The sequence below is a fragment of the Mauremys reevesii genome, linkage group 20, assembly GCF_016161935.1.
Source record: "Mauremys reevesii isolate NIE-2019 linkage group 20, ASM1616193v1, whole genome shotgun sequence".
NCBI classification, from domain to species: domain Eukaryota; kingdom Metazoa; phylum Chordata; order Testudines; family Geoemydidae; genus Mauremys; species Mauremys reevesii.
The window spans coordinates 15189199-15211555 of record NC_052642.1 but is presented as its reverse complement, the minus strand read 5'-3'; the positions used below and the strand labels follow the sequence as shown (position 1 = coordinate 15211555).

The 22357-nt window shown below is 44.7% G+C and overlaps 1 protein-coding gene across 3 annotated transcripts in view; it reads right to left on the bottom strand.

Moving 5' to 3' along the window:
• MNT (MAX network transcriptional repressor) overlaps positions 1-22357 on the bottom strand; it is a 69533-nt gene that overhangs the window by 36364 nt on the left and 10812 nt on the right. For 2 of the 3 annotated variants that reach the window (XM_039508096.1, XM_039508097.1), the window contains 3 exons: positions 6157-6742; positions 3154-3195; positions 2372-2483 (listed from right to left, as the gene is read on the bottom strand). In XM_039508096.1, coding sequence (XP_039364030.1) covers positions 2372-2483; positions 3154-3195; positions 6157-6742 — 740 coding nt within the window. The remainder of the gene's footprint in view (positions 1-2371; positions 2484-3153; positions 3196-6156; positions 6743-22357) is intronic. The other variant, XM_039508098.1, reaches the window with a different exon arrangement.

Here is a 22357-nt window from a genome sequence, read left to right as displayed (position 1 = left end):
TTCGTCTTCTCTTTTTTCTTTGCTTGTAACTTCCAAGGCAAGAAGTGGCTTTTACAACAGGAAGAAATGAACAGCAGGCACCTGAAAGCTCTGACACCACAATGTGGTCGTTGTGAACTTAACGGAAGGATGAATGGGGATAATTATACAAAGATTTGCTTTAGTTCAGAGCCATTTTTGTAATAGCCTGGCATCAAAACAACAACGTCGAAATGGCCTGGATTTCTACATGTGTCACTTGACTGAATGGCTAGGTATGCTGCATCGACAGACTACCATGACATGCCTTCCAGTTCCAATCGGTGGGGGGTGTGCAGATGAGTGCATAGGCAGGTGGTTTTCCCCAGGGCCCCCCAAAACTGTACCCAGCTCCCAAGACATTTTTCAAAGGCAACTGGGCAACTGTAAACCCAGCATCACATTAGTTTCATTTACCTCTCAGATCTGCACAAATAAAGACCGGCCTCCTAAGTCAGGAATGGATGAGCAAAGGGGAGGCACTTCAGAGATCAAACTGAAGCAGATACCACATGGTGGAAACTCATGGGAAGTGCGCTGCTCTTCTGAGTCAACCGCCACATTTTGGACTGTCCTAAATGCAAATTATGCTTCCTAGGCACTTAAGGACATGACCACATATTTCATTAACTGAATGGAAACATTTATCCTCCTCTTACAAACAGCTCCATCATCAGGAAAACATTCTGCTGTAACTAGTGCAAGAGCTTAATTCTTAGCAATTTACAGATCTGATTGCACATTTGTTTACAGTATGGTGCTGCAGTCTGCACTGTTCCTAACCCTCAAAGCATTTTACAGTGGATCTAGACTACAGAGACAGAGAGAACCAATCATTCCCAATGACATCCTCAGGAGAATTTTAAGCTGCATGCCAGAGGCACAGCATAAGAATTCTGCTTGTGAACAGAGTCTGCATGGGGATAGATCTGCACTTGTATCAATATTCACAGAGTGTCAGCTAACAACGCCAGAGACGTCTCTGTTCGTGACATCGTGACTTCGGACTCGACTCCCAGATGTGAGAGTAGGCGATCAGCTCACTCTGTCTCCGTTAGCGCGAACGGAAGCTCAGCTCCTTACTGACAGCAACCTGCTTTGGAAATTAGACGAAAGGCTCACGACTTTCCCCGATGCCCATTAGCTGCAAAACAGCTGCGTCTCCAGAAATGACCTTTCTCGGGAACACAGCTCTACTCCTTTTGTTTACACAGCCTTTAGGTGCTGGTTCCCATTGACATTTGTCTGGCTTCCCCACCCGCACACCTCCCCCACTGAAGGCAGCCCTCCTGGCAAAACACAAACAAACAAACAAAAAATTGAGCACAGCTGATAAGAAAGCCGAAGGATGAGTAATGGTCTCATCCTGAGAGTAGGCAAGTAATTGCTGGGCACCTCGATCTCCAAGTGAAGTCACTGGGAGCTGTGGGTGCTCAGCAACTCTGAAAGTCAGCAATAATATAGCACATGTACAGATATTTAGGAAACACCCATCTTAAATAACAAAGCTAGTTTTAACTCACGCTTACAGTAACGTTCCAAATCACAGAGCACCGTGTTGGGAATTTCTTTTTAACCCCTCTGACAAACGTTAAAGAAGGAAAAGGTGTTTGGTATCTACAGAGGAATGCATATGAACAAGGCTTCCGGCCTTCACCACTGACAGTGCCACACTTAGCTACAGATAATCACGGAAAACCTGTGCACCGATTTCAACAAGAGTCAGGCCTCCTTACACAAGGGCTGAATTTTATCCTTAATCTCTCATTGACAACTCCTGCATCACAACCACTCATAGCTTCCAGGCCCGTAGCTCAAGATTCTTGCCATAGAGCATATCATATATTCAGTACAGCCCTGTTTTCCCCACAAATTTTAGAGAAATTCAAAACCGTCACAAAAACTACTAGTGTTTTAGGTACCCAGGGAGAAAAATGCAAGAGAGGTGCACAGAACCAGCGCCTGGGTTATATACCACTTACGTCCCTTTTTAAGCCCCCTAAAATCAGGTTTAAGTGCTGCACAATCCTCTGGGTGGCCCACTGCGCCAGAGTGAAATATGATCCAAAGTGGATTGCTCTCAGGGGCATGAATGACCTTTGGTTAACTAGGAGTTTCTGACAACAGGAGTTTGGATAACACAAGGTAGTCCTAGCAGATCCAAAGATGCTGAAAATTTTGCAAGTTACGAATGACAACTATAAATTAAGGAGATGTTCCCTGTTCCTTTTACCTTTGTAAGCATTGAAACCAAAAGAATTCAACCAAAGATTACAACAATAAACTTTAAAAAAAATGTAATACTGGATTTTTGCTCCATCAAGTAAAGCATTCTCCAATCAGCAGGCCATACCTGGATGTATCGCAAGGCACTCCTTAGAACGCTGAGGTTTGAGGTCTTCTTTTCGTCTACACTGGGGATGTTGCGTTTTAACGTCTCAAAGCATTCTTTCAAATGTGCACGTCTGAAGAAACAACAGGAGTTGCACGTCAGTTTGAGGGACCACAAACCAAAAGGGTGATTTGATTGAGGATTAGGACTTAATTTGGGGCCCGATCCAGCAAAGCATTTAAACCGGTGAGTTGCAATCAGTGGGATTACTTGTACTCTTAAAACTGAGCCAGCGTGTTCCAGTGGATAGGTTACTGGATTGGAGCGTATGAGACCGGGATGCTGTTCCCAATTATGCCATGAAGTGTTGTGTGGTCTTAGGTAAATCCTGTCAACTCTTTGTGCCTCTGTTTTCCCTCTCACCACTTACCTATTTAGATTGTAAGATCTTTGGGACAGGGATTGTTTCTTACTATTTAGTTGCAGTACAGTGGGGCCCTGATCTCAGGTGAGGCCTCTAGGTACTTCTTTAATACAATGATAAGCAACAATAATAATATGCATGTGCTGATGTGCTTTGCTGGATCAGGGCTTTGCAAGGTTATTGTAATGCAAATTAGGTAGTAAGCAAAACATATTAGGAAGCAACAGATACAAGAGTCAGCTAAAAGGAAGCCGGGTAATATAGGATTAATTAAAATCACTACAAATTTCATTCAAGTCTTTCTAGAAAAACGAGTATTTATAGACTACAAGCAAAAGAAAGGGTGTTACAATAAACAAAAATCTGGCTTTCTACGCACCTGTTCTTCTCCAATTTATTATGTACTTCCCTGGTCCCAACCCTGCAACCCAAACAGAACAAAGATAAACTCAGTGTCAGGGTTAGAACTATGTCCATTCAGCTTGAGCTTTCAGCAGTGTGTGTATCTGAGATATAGGGGGAGATTGTAAAGAACGTTTGAAAAGTGTTCAGAAATCAGAAGTATTTATAATGTATTATTTGTAAATATAGTATAGACCTATTATATATGATCTATACTATAGATGTAAATAATATATTATAAACACACACACATATCTCATACACATACACAATATATAATGTATATACTGTATACTAGGTACATATAGGTTCCAGTTAGTATATTAGGTATATACATTAAAGAGGGGACAAGATGCAAAGCTCAGAGGTATTTACAGTAGTGTGAATTTTAGGTATGTATACAGCACTAATCACTATAGTATCCAAGCTCTGACAGCGTGTTTGGAGCCAGATTTCAGGCCCATTTCTAAGCCATGCCCACCCACCAGTCGGAGTGGGAGTTCTGCCATTATAAACTAAAACATATGCTACTTGGCAGGCCTACTTTAAAGCTTTTCGTTTTCTGCTGCAACTGAAATAATGTAACCAAATATAAATATGAAATAATATAATCAAGGAAAACAGAATTCTCCAGTCACTGTCCAACAAAGACAGTAAGGGGCCAGGTGCTCCAGATTTGCATAAAAACAGAGAAAAACTGCTTTCAGAATGAATTCACCAATGTCACCTCCACCTCACTACAACTTAGCTCAGGTGTTCAGATTCTATGTTATATTGTTAGACAGGGAGAGAGCTCTAGTATCGTCCATAAAGTCTCTACAAAATGATTTACCTTTAATTAAAAATATGCTGAAAGTGGGGTCATTTTTTTTAATAAGGGCTAAAACTATTCAATCAATTAAAAATAAATAGCCAAGGGCCTTTTCCCATGAAACGTTTATGAGCCGAATAAAACATCTCTCCATATACGTGTGTCTGGACAAGCAGCTCTGGAGAGACAACAGCTCTGAAGAGACCATGAGGTGTCTGACCCACATGCATTAAACAGGGTAGCATTTCCAAGGTGGCTTGCTCAGCGTATGGTACACGCTCTTAGATCCTGGCACACCTGGTATGGAGTGCAAAACTTAATAGGCCTGTTGTCCTGGAAACAAGCATATCATGTTTGAAGCCAAACTGTCAAGTGTGTTGCACACTGTTAGAACCCTCCAGGAATAATGGGTGCAAGTCTGGAGATGGGCTGCTTACAACAAGCAGAGTCCTAGAAACAGACCCAGGGACTGGGGCTTTGGTGATCCGTTTTGAAGCAGCACTTTTCCCGTTCCACAAAAACAGAGCTAGTTCTACAAAAAGAAACCAACACTTAGGGCCTGTTCCCAAAAATCAGGCACCCAACTGCTCACTTATTAAGGAAGCGTAATCACTGGAATTGCATAGACCATGGACTTGCATGAACACAAAGGGCCAGTTACGTGTCCGTCTAGCCATCTGTACGAGCAATCTCTTTTTCACAAGCAATCCTGGTAGCAACTGGCATTTTTGATAATCAAGCGGTAAAGATCATAACCTTTCTAGCTGGAATTATAATCATATTTTGAGGAGAAAAACTGCCATCCTCTTCACAGCTTCCCGTTTAGGCTCTTTTCTATCCCTCTTCCCAGGAAAGCAGGTAGAGGACAGAAACCTCTGCATCCCCCAAAGACACTATGGATCCTTTAATCTTCTCTTACACCTGATAGCTCTCCCCTGCTCTCAAGGCACCATACTGCAGCCATTATCCTTTGGCTGAGGCAAACAAGATGAGATTCCCCTTTGGCAGAGCGTCAATATCACGCCTCAGTCAGCCCAGGGATGGAGGATACTGTTCAGCAATGCCAGGCACCCTCTCTCCACAAATGAGCAGAATTCACAGCCCTCCATTCTTGCTGTTTTGCCAGTCGCATTAGAGCAATGCTGAGAACTAATGCAGAGGGGCCTGGAGAGAATAGGAGATAAACAATGGACTATGGAGCTTTGAACCTCTAGACCAGAGGTACAAATCCAGCTCAGTTTGGTAATGAGCAAAAGACAATGGCACTTTTCATTGCTTGGTACCAACCCAGTTCTTGGTGAACAGCCATGCACACCAAAAAGGCCAGCATCACATCTGGCATCCTTGTTTTCAGCAGAGGCATGGAAGGCTGATGGACAATAGGGACTGAATGCCGTCCCTACCCCTAACGGTGATCTCTCCAGGCCAGGATTGAGACATATTGGCAGGACAGCGTAGGAGCAGCTTGCAGAGCCTTCATCTCTGCTGTACCTGCTACCTGGTTAAAGCGGGGACTTTAGTTACCAGTTATGTATAATTTTGTCTCGACAAGGTTCCCCTTTAATTCGTGAACTCAGATACCAACCACAAAGACCTCATCCACCAGAGCTAAGCGTGAGCATGTTTGCTCTGTTACTTTCTGCACATCAGAGCCAGGGCATTCCTTCTCCGTGAAGCACGGTGCCCGTGTGCTCACCTTTCATGTAATTTAGAATTTAAAATGATCATTGCACAAAGAAATAATTACGGTGATGTCTGAACTGGGATACTGTAATGACACGTTTAAACAGAGTGGTTGCTAAGGGGGTCCCTGCATGGTTTCCCTGGCCATCAGGGACGGGTTTTTTGCCTGAGCACTGTTCCACATCAGAGAGGTAGTCTAGAGAACTGGTTTATAATGTAGTGTGGGGTCAGAGAAAGCCAAGGTAAAATCCCACCGCCAGCGAATGTATTCAAACGCTCATGGAGTCTGCATGGTTGTGATCTGACTGTGGACAGGGTCGGAGAACCCTCCACAAAGCAGCGGTGTCTCGGGTTTGATGCAGTATTCAGAGATCCCATTCCCCCCACTCCGCCTCCATTTCCTTTCCCTCACAAGCTCTCCAAAGATCCTACACCGCGGCAACATGACGTATTTGTACAACGGTTTATACGTTTCTGGGGACTCACCCTCCAGGTCTCTTCTTCTGCTCATTTGGTTTGGCATCTTCTGCCGGGGCCAGCTTAAGAGCATTGAGCTGCTGAGGCGGTGCCTGGTGCTGCTGCAGAGGTTGATGTGGCTGAGGCTGGGGCTGGATTGGCTGCTGAACCACATGATGCTGAGAGATGGCCAGCACGGGAGCTGCATACTGCGGTAACTGCTTGGGGCTACCTGAAGGGGGCGTAGCAGCCTTGACGTCTGGAAGAAGTGGGCCGGATGGTCTCTGTATAACAGGTGCAACTGATGACACTTCCTTGCTGATGCTGGGAGTGCTTATGAGAGGCTGGTGGCGTTGTAGGAGCGGAGGGGACAGAGTGGTTTGGGCTGCTTGCTGAGGTGAGCTAGTGACCACGGGGATGGGAATGACTGATATGGGGGCTGCTAGGGGTGGCGGCAGAGGAGGAGGAGGAGCTGGTGCAGGGGGAGAGACGGGCACTGCTGGGATTTCGTTCCTTGGATCCTCTGGGTGAAAGGCATTGTTAACCTTTTGTACGCTGGCCTTCTTCTGCTCCTGTTCTCTTTCTAGGCGGAGCTTTTCGTGCTTTTCATTTTCTTCTGTAAAAGAAACAAAAAGCACCAACAGTGAAGCACTTTCCTCTGACACCGTATTTTCCATCTTTAGGTCTCTTTACAAAATTGGTAAGTATCAGTATCCCCCCCCACACACTTTTCCTGATGGGGAAACTGAGGCCCAGGGCCATGAAATGGCTTGCCCAGGGCCATGCAGTATGTCAGTGCAGAGTGAGGAATAGAGGTTAGGTCTCTTGATTCCCAGTCCTGCAATCTAGTCATTGGATCATGCTGCTCTCTCCCTACATTTTCCCTTTATTCAAGCATCAATTATTAAAATACATGAGCTGCCTTCACAACCAGACCTTCAGCACAAGAAACTGAAGGGACTGCTTGTTAACCCTCCGTTTTTAAGGTCCTGCTCACATTCAGCAACAAATCAACCAGCCTGCTCTCCCCAGCAGCAGTGAGACCAGGCATTCTGGCAGAAACAGGGTTCAAAAAAGAACTAGATAAGTTCATGGAGGATGGGTCCATCAATGGCTATTAGCCAGGATGGGCAGGGATGGTGTCCCTGGCCTCTGTTTGCCAGAAGCTGGGAATGGGCAACAGGGGATGGATCGCTGGATGATTCCCTGTTCTCATTCCCTATGGGGCGCCTGGCATTGGCCACTGTCGGAAGACAGGCTACCGGGCTAGATGGACCTTTGTTTGGTCTAACCAGTCTGGCCGTTCTTATGTTCTTAAAAGAGACATACTGCTAGATAATCCTTCTCCTACTGTCTCAAGCAGTGGGACTGCGGATGTCCTGGCCCAATTCCCCCTCCCAAAATTTGACATACACACACACCCCAGACTAGAAGGCCGGGCCTGACTGCCTTTATGGTTACACAGAACTTCCCATACCAGACAAGACCAACAGACCATAAAGATCTGCATCTTGCCTCGGGTACTGGCCTTATCCCAGGTTCTTCAGAGGAGGATAAAAACTCTTTCACAACAGGCCTAGCTAGTTGTGCAATAACGTATCTATGGGCTGGGACAGGGAATACCCTTTTGGCCCCCAGAGCTATTGTCTTATACCCTGACAGGTCCAAAGCAAAACCTCAGCTCTAAATACCTCTGAACCCTGGTTACAAATCTGGAGTCTTGGCGTTAATAAACATGAAGTGCATTTATTTTAACCCCTTGCCTCCAAGAAGCTTGTTCTTAACATTTCATCATGAGAAAAAAAAACAAAACAAGGAAACTTAAGAAAAAGGAAGCCCTGGTCCTTGCCTCCCTATGCTGTCACACAATTTTAAGTAGGCTCTTTGCACTGAGCTTTCAAAACAGTGCATGTCTAGAAAACCCTTTCCCCACCTGCTTTGTTTATCCTCCAAGCTCTGTATGCCTATATTCTTCTAGAAAGAAACTGCTGTAGCTTAATTTACTGCAGCAGAATTCAATCCACAGCACGTCTGTCCAAGTCTTCCTTTTCCATTTATAAACAGGCAAAGGGGCTGCTGAATGTCTTTAAAAGGCCCCCATCCTGCAACTGTTAAAGCTGCAATGACAAAACTCCTATGGATTTCAGTGGGTGCAGAATCAGGCCCAAAGACAGCAGAGACAATGAGGGCATCCAGCATAAAAAAATCATTCCAGCCCCATCTCCCTAAGGACATCCTGTATGTGAGAGACTGGCAAACCCTACAGACTCAGGCATGCCTCTCTTCGAATTCACACAGATGTGATCCAGCACATTCAAAGGCTGAGTAATATCAACAGTGGGCATGTGGTTCAAATTGGTCTCCCTGGGGTGAGTTCAGGACAGAATGGATTTGTTGGGCTGGAGAACCTTCTGATTTACAGCTGTGTGAGGGTGTGATCCAGCAACACTGAAGTCAATGGCAGGTTGGCCACTGACTTCAATGGGAGCTGCATAAAGCACTCAGTGAGGAGGAATCCAGCTGAAACCCACAGACTGATGTGAAACTGTTCAGAGAAGACAGTAAGGCTCATTAACTACATTTCTTTGCCATTGTGCATTATAGTCGGCCCGTTAACTCAACTTTGACATGCATGTGGCCATGCGTTTTGACAACACCAGACAAAATGTGTGTGTCCTGACTAGCAAAATAAACCTCATGAAATACATTCCAGGTCTTTGGCTTTCATAGTGCAAATACGGCACAACTGAAATTTATTTATAGAAACAGATTGACTTGGAATCTCGACACCTCCGAGCTTTAAATCAAACATCTAGAAAACCAACTCACTCCTTTGAAATGGGCAGATAATCCACTGCCCTCAAGTTTTCAGGAGTGATTGCAGTCACGAATCTGGTCCATTGACTGCATCTGTGTACCAATGACCCCTCCTCCCTCTTAATCATCTACAAATACTTAGGAACCAAGGAATTACCAGGCTGTATCAGAGTAGTGATACATCTAGTCTAGTATCCGGTCTCTGACAGTGGCCAGTACCAAATACTGCAGAGGAAGATGCAAGAAACATCCACAATTGTCAAACACAACTGTCCACAGGAGAAACTAGCGGTTGGCTTGTACTATGAAGCACAAGGCCTTGTGTGTATGTAAGGTGTCTGACTCAATGAAGATATTTACACTGCACACCAGGACCTCCATTTTTTCACCACTTTCCCCCAAACAGCAGCGTCAAAACAGGATGGATATAAAGGAGGTTCGTAATACCAGAAAATGGGGATTTTGAGCCAGTGGAATTTGAGCACTTGCTTATTCTAGCGGGGCTGGTATCTTCACCTCCTGAAGCTAGACATGATCATCTCTGTACTACAGGAGCAGTGTGGGCCAAGGCAGCGGGCTCCGGACTATGAGTCAGAAAATGCCTGGCTCTGACACTGATTTGCTGTATGACCTTGGGCAAGATGCTTCCCCCGTCTAGGTCTCTGTTTAGACTGGGACCATCTCTCATTATCTGTGTGTACAGAGTCTACTACAATGGGTCCCTGCTCTCAGTTGGGGCCTCGAGGGGCTACCACAATATAAATAATACTATGCCATGGATGTCATTCCACCGAAGCATTTTAGTTACTGTGGGGGAGCAGAATTTGGCCCTGAGTCAGTAATGAACCCCAAACATCTGACACTGCTCTTCATCCACCCTAAAAATCCATACAGCACATCACTCGCTTTACTTAAAATGTAATGCAATTCCTCTATTGTCCACCTGGTCCTTTGATGACTCCGGTCGGTCCCCACAGTACATTGGCCGGCACCGTACGTGGGAAGAGTAGTCAAATTAAACAAACAAAAAGAAACCCACATCAACCTATCAATTTAATAGGGGATTTCCCTTTTGTACGAGAGAAACAAACGCCACTGATAAAACTAGTCCCCTTAGGGAATAACTAAATAAAAGTTAAACAAAACAAAAAACGAAAACCCCAAACCAAGCAATCTTCCAACACACACAGCGAAATAATCCTTTTCACGTACACACAGCTGAAAGCTCAGTTCCACTTCATGGCCGTTTTCCTCCGTTAAAAACAAAAGCTTTTTGCATTAGTTACGTTGCTTTGTGGGGCAAGTGGGGAAGGAGGTGGGGGAATACAATGTTCTTCCAGATTCCGAAAGAACGCTTGTCCCGTTCCAACATGCACGCTCGCTGTCTGACATGATACAGGATATTTCCTCCCACCAACCCACTCACAGAAAAGTATTCAGGCCCAATTCTGCGCTCAGATAAACTGGCACAGACCTGCTTAGAATCAACCAGGCTTGCCATAGAGAGACAGAAAGCAGACTTTGGCCCAGTGCATGTCAGGGACAGGATACAAAATGCAGCAGGAAGAGTATCTGCAGCAGGCAGTGTAAAATATGCAAAGAGCAAATTCCAGCTGAGGGCAGCTCAGTGTGGATCCTACTGGCTGAGGCAGAGGAGGGAAAGAAGCCTCCCTTTTACTCCTCTATTACAGCTGCTGCCTACAAATGTTGAGAATCCTGGTTCATTTCTCAGCAGCAGTTATAAGCAAAGCATAAACCCAATCGGACCACTGCCTGGCCCAAGGACTTGGTGGTTCAGTACACCCCAGCATCTGGAGCAGGAGTTCTCAAACCGGGGGGCATGACCCCTCTGGGGGTAGCAAGGTTATTACGTGGGGGGTCGTGAGCTGTCAGCCTCCACTCCAAGCCCTGCTTCGCCTCCACCATTTATAATAGTGCTAAATATAAAACAGTGGTTTTAATGTATAAGGGGGTTGCACTCAGAGGTTTGCTGTGTGAAAGCGGTCACCAGTAGAAAACTTTGAGAACCACTGGTCTAGAAAAAATGAAGGCAGCCTTTGGATCATGCTCAAAACCTAGGACTAGGTTTCCATCCCTTTCAGTGAGATGGGGGCACTTTGGCCGGAAAGCATGTGAAACTCCACGGCTTGGAAGGCGTTTCACATGTGATCTGGACTCTCCTAAGGTCGCAGAATATTCGTACACAGCATTTGGATTCAGCCTGTTACGGAGATCAAGGTGATGAAGTTGGGATCTGGACGTCCTCAAAGCAAGGGGGTGTTTGGATCGGGGTGCCAACCTTGATTCTGGCCTCCTCTAATATAAGCGATATTGGGAAAATAACATTATCAACATGTTTTTTAAAAAGGAAGATGTAAGGGCAAAAACCCATCAGCAGAAATCCACTGATGTAGAAGGTTTTAAACCTGAGTTACCACCCATTTCAGACTGATTCACTTAAACCAAACAACATTAAGAACGAATAAATAAAAGCCCTTTTGTTTGCAATTCTTTTGCTCCAATTTGCTGCCTGGTTTGCAGCCAGAACCAACAGGATGGCCCTGGCACAGAATGCAAGAGGAAATTCGATCCGGGTGACCTGATGACTAATTGTTTGAGCAGGTATTCCAGCATCAGAGCTGCTGGGCACTTGTGCTCACAGAGGCAAGGGGTATGTCACCAGCGCCACACTGGTGCCAGTTTTTACTGCCTGTGATGGATGGAAGGAGAACCTCTAACTAGTTGTAAGAAGTTAAATACTGGTCTGATAAACAGAAACTCCTGGACTTACTGCAAGTCTGGTTAGGGCTGGTAAATCCTGAAATCAAATTCATTCCTGGGATAACTCAACTGAAGTCAATGATGAATGAATGTCTGTCCTGGCTCCTGGTATTTAAGTCGGGATAAAAATAGTGTAAGACCCCAGAATGTGGCCTGCAGCTGCCCTTGTGCTGTGACCCCAAAGTGAGGACAATGCTAATCAATGTACAGATCAGTGTTGTTAGTGAAAATCATACAAATGAGCAAATTTAATTCATCCAGGAAGATACGAGTGCAGGAAAGCAAGGTTATAGGCACATACTCCTGCTCAGAAATGTTTATGTAAATGCATCTGCAAAGCAGGTACAGCCCTCACTCAGGCTCCCGACAAGCTGCCCATCAGGCCTTCGGCATCACAAAGGCTGGGCTCCCCTGTGCTACAGGATTCATTTCAAGGATGTTGTAGCCCAAATCTGACACCAGTAGATCAATGACCTGAGTTGTTTATAAACACAAAGGACCTGAACGGGCATCTGCTCCTGAAAATGCAAAAGGGAAAATTGTGCCTAAGACGCCTCTCTTAATTACACCCGATATACCTCTGGGAAGCAGATTCCATGGGATGGAAACAGTGCTTGTAGATGCATCAAACCACAGGGAACAGACTTCCTTCTCAGTTTTATACCTGTGCCTAACTGGTGAGGCCTCAGCTGGGGTATTGTGTCCAGCTCTGGACACCACACTTTAAGAAAGCGGTGAGCAAATTGGACAAAATCCAGAAGAGAGCAACAAAAATGATAAGAGACTTGGAAAACATGACCTGTGAGGAAAGGTTGAAAAAAATAGGCATGTTTAGTTTAGAGATAACAGTCTTCAAATATGTAAAACTTTGTTATAAGGAAGTTGGTGAACAATCATTCTCCATGTCCACGGAGGATAGGATAAGAAGCGATCAGCTTGGTTTGCAGCAAGGGAGATTCAGGTTAGATATTAGGAAAACTTACTAACTTTAAGGAGAGTTAAGCACTGGTTACCTAGGGAGATTGTAGATACCCCATTATTGGAGATTTTTAACAACAGGTCAGACAAACACTTGTCTGCCTCAATGTGAGACTTGATGACCTCTTGAACTCCCTTCCAGCCCTACATTTCTATGATTCTATGATTTTAAGAAGTCCATCTAAGAGCTTTTTAGTAGTTTGTATGACATAACTTGGGTGGTCTCAAGCAAGTTTTTTCCATCTGCTTCATATGCCCAGATATAGAAGCAAATGGCATACTATATATCAGATATTTACAGTCCAGACACACACATAAAGGGTCACTTTCATATTAGTTCACCTACAAGCCAGTACATGATCTCATACAAATCCAATATGTAGGACACACGTGATGTTTGTGACATTCACGTACAAGTCACCAGTATTTCTGGCCCACACGGATTGCTGAACAGGGGTCAACATCCCAAAATTCACCCTCGTAACTGTGACCCGCTTTTGACATTCTCAGCAGAGAGAACAAGGTCTGAGTGGACCATGAAAGCGGAACCCCCCCTCTGATCCCCAGGGTCACAAAGGAGGCACACTGGAATAGGGAAACAAAGGAGGCACACTGGAATAGGGAAACTTTCACTACCACCGCTCAAGCTGCCTATGTTCTGTGAATACATTTCAGTCCCTCGGGCTGAGGATTTTAGTTCAGCTGCCAACCCAACTACAGTGGCTGCACATAATAAAGGAGGAGGACGGCAGCGCTAGCAGCAACAGAAACACAAGAGACAGCAAATCATGTCACATGAGGACACAGGAAGCAGCGTCAACATTCTCGGACCAGTGGACTAGTCCGAAAGCCTAACTGGTTCAGACGCACCCAGCGGCAGGGACTCTAACTCCGTTATCTAATAATCTGCTGGGTTTAAGTCTAACGCCGCCCCTTCGACTGGCCTGGACATTTTCTCAAGCTGCAATTACAAGCACTAGTTCTGCAGACAGAGCTACCCAGGCGCCTGCTACCACCAGTCAGGAGCAGCCACTGTCGAGAATGCAGAAGTTCACTGAAGGAGCAGGCTGCGGGCGGCCTTTCAAGAAAACACATTTTGCAAGACTACAATTTGAAGGATTCCCTGCTGTTATTAGTGCTCCTAACTGGACAGACCGTCAGCATTCATAAATCAGGTGTAAAGAGCGCCTGCCTTTGCCAAATCAGTCATCTTATGCTGGAATATTGAGAGTACCATTCCATAACTCTACATGCAGTTAGTTATGCACTGGGCCTAATTCTCTTGGCGTAAATCAGAACTTCACTGCAGTTCCAACATGGCTATCTAACTAAACAGGCCCCTCCATAAAAATGTTAGTAGTGTATATTGAATAACAAGCACATTAACTGTGTATTAAACACAGGATTCCTTTCCTGGCAGTTTGGTTGCTTCATGGGGTAGCACTGGGGAAAATGGAACAAATAAATCCTGTTGAATTGTGCTAGAAATGGATCTTAGCTCAGCTTTTAAAGACCATCTGCATCGGCGCATTTTGGTCATTTCATGTTTTAGTGCAGCACTAACATAAGCATCTTATGTTACAGCAAACATCAGCTATCCCAGCATCGCAAGCGGACTGACGCAATAAGCAGCTGTATGGAGGACAATGCCATCGAGCTAAAGTTTGCTTATAAATGTTTGGGCAGGACACTGTAGCTACAAACAACTGAGTTCTGAAATGAATACGTGCTTTGATTTGATCTTTCTGGTGGGAGTCCCCTGGTCGGGAATAGGAAAAGAGGACAGACTTTGACAAAGAAGGGATGGGGAGGAAGCTGTTTTTTTCACGTTAGGGTCTTAGACTTCAAAAGCAACACAATACTTTTGGTTTTCCATTGTAACATAAAATAATACTCATGATGCAGCTCACGTCCTCATTCCTATAATCTACTGAGACCACTGTTAGTTGTGTTTGGAAAATGGCAGGACAAGGCCCTTACAAATAACTACTATTGCAAGTGTGAAGACTATTTTCTACTTTTGCAGATCCCAGATTGCGGAGAGAGGGGCTGAGAAGATGAGAAACCGATGACAAGAACATGCACGGTGGGTGATGGTGGAGACAATCCCTCCCTCAAGAAGTGGTTGGTTCCCTGCTGACACAAAGGTAGATAACAGCTGGGCACATGTGTGGGCCTGGATTCAGGTGTGAGTAGGAGATGGAATGAAGTATGCATTCCTGAGCTTTGGCAGTTGAGATAAAAATGACAAAACCCGTCCCCAACTGCTCCCTCCCATCTCGACTGAATACACTTCTGTTTAGCTGTATTTTACCTTCTTCCCCAGTTGATAGTTCAACATCCATCTCTCAAATGTATAAGGACCATAGTAATGAGAGTCTATTAAGTCAGTATCTATTACGGTGAATAAGGCACTGGACTAGAGCTCTGCTCGGGCCTAGTTTTTAAGCCTAACCTGGACTCGAGCCCACCTGACCCAACCTATGCCCAAGAGGGTTGAGTCATTTTCCGACCTGGCTTGACCCCAACCACTCACCCCTTTATTCTCCACTGAAGTGGGAATCAAGAAACCTAGATTCTATCCCTGGCTCTACCTTCAACCTGCTGTGTAGCATTGGCCAAAATCACTCCACCTCCGTTTTCCCATCAGTAACATGATATTTATCTTCCTCTTTAAAGCACTTTGAAACCGATAGATGAAATAGGAGCTAAGTATTATTAGACGGTCAAGTCCATCCACCCTAGGAAAGGCAGGATATTGTCACGTGATTCTACAGAGGCAGCTCTTAGGATCCTCAAACCCTCCACCCTAGGCATTGAAGAGCCTGATTCGTGTGGGAGGAAGAGCATCCCAGTTTCAGGAAAGTACCACATCAATGCTGTAAAGCTGATGGAGGGTTGTTTTTTTCATGGGGAGGAGGAGGGAGAATTTGTGAGCAATAAGAGATTGAGGAGGATGCTGTCTCAAAAAATAATACCAGAATCATTGTACCAGAGCAAAATAATAAATCTGGTCTTGGCTGGAGGCACTGGTTTGAATGGAAAGGACTTTCAAAGAAGCAAGAGACAGGAGTAAGACACATGGGGATAAAACTACATACCTTATGGGTCTATTTGCCTTTAAAAGTTCCTATGGGCCTTTCACCTGTGACCGTCTTTATGCAGAATTATGACATACAGGCACAATCCTCACAAACTACTTTCTCCACACACAACACACATGTACTTGGCACTAGCTCATCCGCAACATGCATAGCATGAGGGTGAGTGCTGACCAGCTGCACTTGGCATCTGCCTCGCTTTACGCACACCTCGAATACCAGGGGTTATGGTTTATTTATAATACTCTCCTGACTCTGGGGCTCGCACTGTTCACTCCTTCCTCTATAAGAGATGTTAATGCCTTCCCCCCATCTGCTCTCTATCCTCTATCTTTTGTCTCTGTGGTCACAGATTCACAGATTCCAAGACCAAAAGGAACCATTGTGATCTAGACTGACCTCCGGTATAATACAAGCCATAAACTTCCCCAAAATAATTTCTAGCGCATACATTTTAGAAAAATATCCACTCTTGATTTAAAAATTGTTAGTGACAGAGAATACACCATGACCCTGGTCCAATTGTTCCAATGTAACTCTCACTGTTAAACATTTACGCCTTATTTCCTATTTCCAGTTTGTCTAGCTTCAACTTCTAGCTACCTGATCATGTTTTACCTTTTTTTGCTAGACTGAAGAGCCCATTATCAAATATCTGATCCCCACGCAGGTACTTAGAGACAGTGATCAACTCACCCCTTGACCTTCTCTTTATAGCTAATAGACTGAGCTCCTTGAGTCTATCACTCTAAGGCATATTTTCTAATTCTTTACTCATTCTCGTGGCTCTTCTCTGAACCCTCTCCAATTTATCATAAGAACATAAGAACGGCCGGACCGGGTCAGACCAAAGGTCCATCCAGCCCAGTATCCTGTCTACTGACAGTGGCCAATGCAAGGTGCCCCAGAGGGTGTGAACCTAACAGGCAATGATCAAGTGCTCTCTCTCCTGCCATCCATCTCCACCCTCTGACAAACAGAGGCTAGGGACACCATTCCTTACCCATCCTGGCTAATAGCCATTTATAGCCATCAACATCTTTCTAGTATGATGTGGCTTGACAGATATCTCCAGTGTGGGGCTGGGCCTTCATTAACACAACAAAAATGTGCCCACAGGAAAAGTGCCAGCTGTTTCTTCTCCGTCAGTGTTTCCCCAACGTTGCTGATCCAAGTACTTCATTCAAATTCCAGGGTGCTAGCAAGATGCCCTGTTCTCATGCCATATGGAGATAGGGCTACTGATACTGTATTATTCAACTGAAGATAAATCACAATCAATATCTCAGTATTTCCAAGACGGTCTTTCATCACAAAGGATGGTAAAATGTTTCACTAGTTGTTTGTACGCACAGTGCCACTGAAATGCATCCACCTCTGGAGTGTGACACTGTCTGCCAAAGTGGTAGAAAGCTGAAATACTGGCAAAAAGGACCCAAGACAAATTACTACTCTTAGGAGTGTACCTTGGTATCTTTACTGTCAGTGCAGAAGAGACAGGGCTTCGGTTTATTACCAATCCATGATATCATCTCCCCCCCTGGAGCCCTGCAGAAACCCTTTTGCTGAAGCTCTGTGGTGTATTTCTGGGGAACAGGAAGGGACAGAGCCAGGAAGCAGCTATGTTCCACCACAGCAGCTGAACCCCAGAGGATTTCCAAGCGGGAGTCAATGCTGCTTCGGCTGTGGGAAAGGCAGCCAACGATAAGCCACCTGCCCAAAGCAATGGAGGGAGTCAGCAGCAGAGCAAGGATTAGAACTCAAAAAACCCTGGCTCCCAGTCCTGTGCTCGCACAACACCACACTCTAAAGGATGAAGTCAAACCTGCTGGGATTTGAATGTGTGGTTCTAGGAAGGGTAGGTATGCCTAGCTGACGCCCACCCCACAAAGTCATCCTTTCTAACACTGAGGTAATATTTGCTATTAGCAATTCAGGTGCAGAAGATTAGTCACTAGGCACTACTACCGCCAAAAAGCTTGAGTCCCTGTTTCCCCACTCAGAAGAAATATGAACATATCTGTTTAAGCAGATCAAATCAGACTTTACGCCGAAAGGCCTTCTGCAGCATCAACTAAGAGAGGCTATTGGAGGTTTCACTATGACATGCTTATTTGAAACTCTTTCAGAAAACTAAGCAACACTCATAACCCAACCTAAATGAACAGAGAAGGAAATGACTGCAAGATCCTATAAGCTGCTAAGTGAGAGGAAGGGGCACACGTACTTTACCATACTTTATGGGGGATTTGTTGGGCAGTGCATACTTCCCCTCACCACAATCACCAATCTGCTCCTGAAACCCTAATTCAAGTCCCGTTGGTCAAGAGCTGGATCTAGTTGTCCTTATGCAGTTCTGAGTGGGGGAAAAAATAGAATGCATCAAAGGATTTGACATCTCAAAAGAGATCAGATAAAGTGCTAGGAAACTTCCAGCTCCAGTTTCTAGAGTTTTAAGATGCACAGTCAGCTGGCACAGAATCACATTCCTGACTGGATATAGGGCCCTTAAATTAAAAATCAAGGATGGGGATGGGGTGGGAACTCAATTCAACATAGGTACAAGGGAAAATCGTTTAACCTTTTTCTCCCAACGACTCTGCTAGGGAGCTCTTACCCCAGCCTGGGAGGGGAGAGTTCTAAATAAGACCCTCAGAGTGCTGTTATGTGGACTCCCAGAGTAACAGCGCCAAAGCTGGTCTTCAAGTAATAAAGAGGTGCCCTTTAAGCTTAGCAGGGGTGTCTAACACAAGAGGCTTGGACAAATGAGATGTTGCTGGCCCACAGATAACATGTGAGGTTACTGACCAGGCACAGTTGGAAGGAACTCAAGTTACAACATCACACCTGGCTTCTGGATGACAAGAGAAAACTCAACCCTAAGTACACTTATACTTGCGGGCCTTTGTCTCTCAAAATGGCTTCTGATGATCTGCGCGTGGACTCAGAAAGCTTCAGGGCCCTTGTTCCATCAGGTCTCCAATGCTGGCAGTTTCCCAACGCAGCAGATCTAGAGGTTTGTATATCATGCTCCCATTCTGGGGTGGGGCGTAGTGTTTGTTGTGTTATGTACACGATAGTGCCTACTTGCCAAGAGAAAAAACACTCAAAGGAAAACAGTCAAAGGAAAGACCAGGGTTTATTTTTCCCCCTTTGTTAGTCATCACGACACAATTTATACAAAAGCTCTAACGCCGTTGCCTTCAGAAGGTAACGCTGTATAATAGTCGAGCCCCTTTCCTTGGCGCACGCTAAGGGTCTGACAGTCTGAAATCGGCGGAAGGTACAAAGATATAGAGAGTCCAGATGCGAAAATGCAGAACTATGATGGCTTCAGCAGACAGAACAACCACAAATGGCACCTGATTTACTACTGACTGCACTGCATCATATGATGGGCCCTTAGGAGTATAATCACCAGAGTTGTTTGTAAATAGGATGTTTATTTAATTTTTTTTTCTATTGGGCATCAGCTGCTTTTTTTGAAGGAATACCCAGAAAACCAGTTTATTCTTATAAGAAGCTATTTGTCAGCTGAATGGCTTCCATGCAAGACCCCACAGAAAGAAGGGACTTTTCATGGAATCCAGTCCCATGTTCTCTAAACAAACACTCACATGAGGGACTGTGAATTGCAAATCGGGTTGGCTTGAGATCTATCCGAAAGCCTGCAGAAACCCAATGGAACTATGAGCTATTTAAATATGCAGGTCAAATGTTAACTGTAAATCCGTGCTTACTTTAATAAAAGATATTTCAAAAGAAAACAAGAAATTACTTGCTAAAACAAAAATCCTTAGCATGTCTCTCACAACTTCCAGCCAAGGATCTCAAAGATGTAGATGAAGTAAGCCTCACGATGCTTCTGGCAGGTGGGTGAATTAATATTTCAGTTTTAGAGATTCTGGAAGGTAAGCCACAGGCTGGTTAAGTGGCTTACCCAACATCACATTGAGTCATGATGGCAGCGTTGTAACTGTGTGTTAACCATCTGTCTCTTTAAATGGTATATTTGTTTGGCACTATTTTACGCAACACTAAGTACAAAGCATGCAATACCAGTTTTATTAGATTCTAACAACAGAAGCACAGTACACCACAGCTTACTGGTCAAAGGGCTGCAAGAGTGGGATTTTTGAAAGTAGTTAGCACTGGGCTAATTCTACTCCCACTGAAGTCAATGGGAGCACATGGAGTGCTTCTGAAATTTCCACTCTAATATTTGCAAATGAGAAGCAGCTACGAATGTAAAGACATCTACTTATCAAAGGACAGCACACAAGCATTGGAGTCGCCAGCCTTCACAGCTTTTTTGGTATCAAGGACTCCTCATGGCGCAACAAGCATTCACACTGTCTCCGAGTTCACAAGAACGTCAATATTCATCTTCGCGCAAGGGTTTTTCCAGTCATTTCTAATAAACAGGATCAAAGAGGGAACAGGTGTCACACCGGGTGGTATGCCCAGGCATCTGCTTAGCAAAACAGGGCCGTGTCCTCTTGTGGCACAATTAATAGCTTCATTGCAACTCTTTACCTCCGTGGCATTTCATCAGCGGCTCAGGCAAGCTCAAAACTTGCCTATTCCTCATGGAACTGACTTGATAAGAGCCTAGTGTGCTCTGCTTACGGCAAGGCTCTCCAGATCACAGGTAAAATTCTGCCATATTGTTGCAAGCAGGCTTCTGGCACTGATTCCATGGCCAACAAGGCCAGAGTTATTTTTTAGAGAAAAAATGCTAACCCGGAACAGTGAGCAAACCTGTTTGAACGCGTCAAGCTGTATGGCTAGGAGCAGGATATTTTCAGGAGATGGTCCCGGCCTCTAGAATTCTTTCCTCATTTGATCTGTCAGAACCTGAACCTACCGACTTTTGTGGAAAACTCTAAGACCTATTTATTCCCAGGCTTTCCACAAAGGGTGGCTTGAATGGGGTAGCAATCCGTTGACAAGAGAGGATTTTAGTTGTGCAGTGATGGGAGAGACTTCTGAACCCTGAGCCCTATGAATTCTCCGAGGTGTATTTAAAGACTATAGAGGCTATCTAGCGTTCCAGAGAGGCATTTCTAACCAACTGGATGGATAGCTGGATGAAAGAATGAACTAAGGGGTAAAACCTAGATATCCTGTAATGGATGATCAACTCAAACACTTTCCAACCCTATTTGAAGGGTACTGGGAGTGGTAGGAATTTGGGTTTCATACTCACTAAACAGCAGTTTCCTAGCACAGACAAAGCCCCAAAAACATTGCCTCCTCTAGTTAGTCCATAACATGGGTCTAAAGGGACTCTCAGACATGCACAAAACTTCTTCCCCATACAGACCAGGGAAACCAAGAATCCCATTAGTAGCTTTAAACACAGCTGCTACTAGCATGATTTCATCTGTGCCATGGAGAGCACCTCACAACTATGCTAACACATGGCAGGTCCATCCCTCACCTTCCAAGAGGTTATCACCACTGTGTAGGCTTTCCCCAGGTGCCTTCAGCTAAACATTTTGCTTTTTTTAAATCAGATTCTGCTAGTCTTATGAAGACGATTCAGGAAGCAGAAAGGGGGGAGGGGTAGCAAGGCAGGAGATTCTAGGGCGGTGCCGGGATTAATGCAAACACTGAAACATATACAAGTTATTCCTGGTTTTGTAGGGACCTGTATGTTGTATTAGGGAAAAAGAAAAACAAGACATCAGAAGAAATATAGCAGCTTTCCTAACAAGCAGAGGAGTATGATCATGCAAGAGCGTGTGGACTCAGAAGCCAAACTGAGATGATCTCTTTCTGAATAGGTAAGAATGAGAAGAGACAGCTGCCCCACTTTGACCGGGACAGTCAAAGATTTTTAAGTCAGTTAAAAATCCTCATTATTCACCCCACTCCCATGCTCTGCAATGTTCTTGTGCCATTATATGAACCCAGGGTCCCCCTGTCCTTGAATGCTCTGTTCAACCCTGCTCCTCCCCCTTAACCCCGCGAGGAGAGAGTAGAAATTGAGGCGGCTCAGAAATGAACGATGAATATGAGAGAAATGGAAAGACTTCTGTACAAAGAGAGATTGGGCTTGTTTATTTTAGACAGAGAAATCAGAGGGGATGTGGCAAAGGTACATAAACTAACAAATGGACCAGAGACAGTAAAGTGGGAACGCCGATTCACTCTGTTTCATAATACAAAAACCACGGGACTCTCAACAGAACTGAAAAGCAACAAGTTGAAAACTTATCAAAGGAAAGCCTCTTGCTCTTTAAATGGACATTGTCCGGGAGTCCCTCATACTTTGCACACACACACACACACACACACACTTAACCTGTGCAATTCACTGAAGTGATATCACAGAGGCCAAGCGTTCCGTGAGATTAAAAATAATATAAATTAGACATTATATGGATGACAACACCTTAAAACACAAAGAACTCTAAGCCTTTATCCCTCAGGGCATAAACGAACCATCTTCCGCCAAAGGTTAAGAAGAAACTTCCCCTATGGGCAGGTGGTTGCTAATTGTCCACTACAAAATTTCTTACACCTTCTTCTGAAGCTGCTAGTACTGC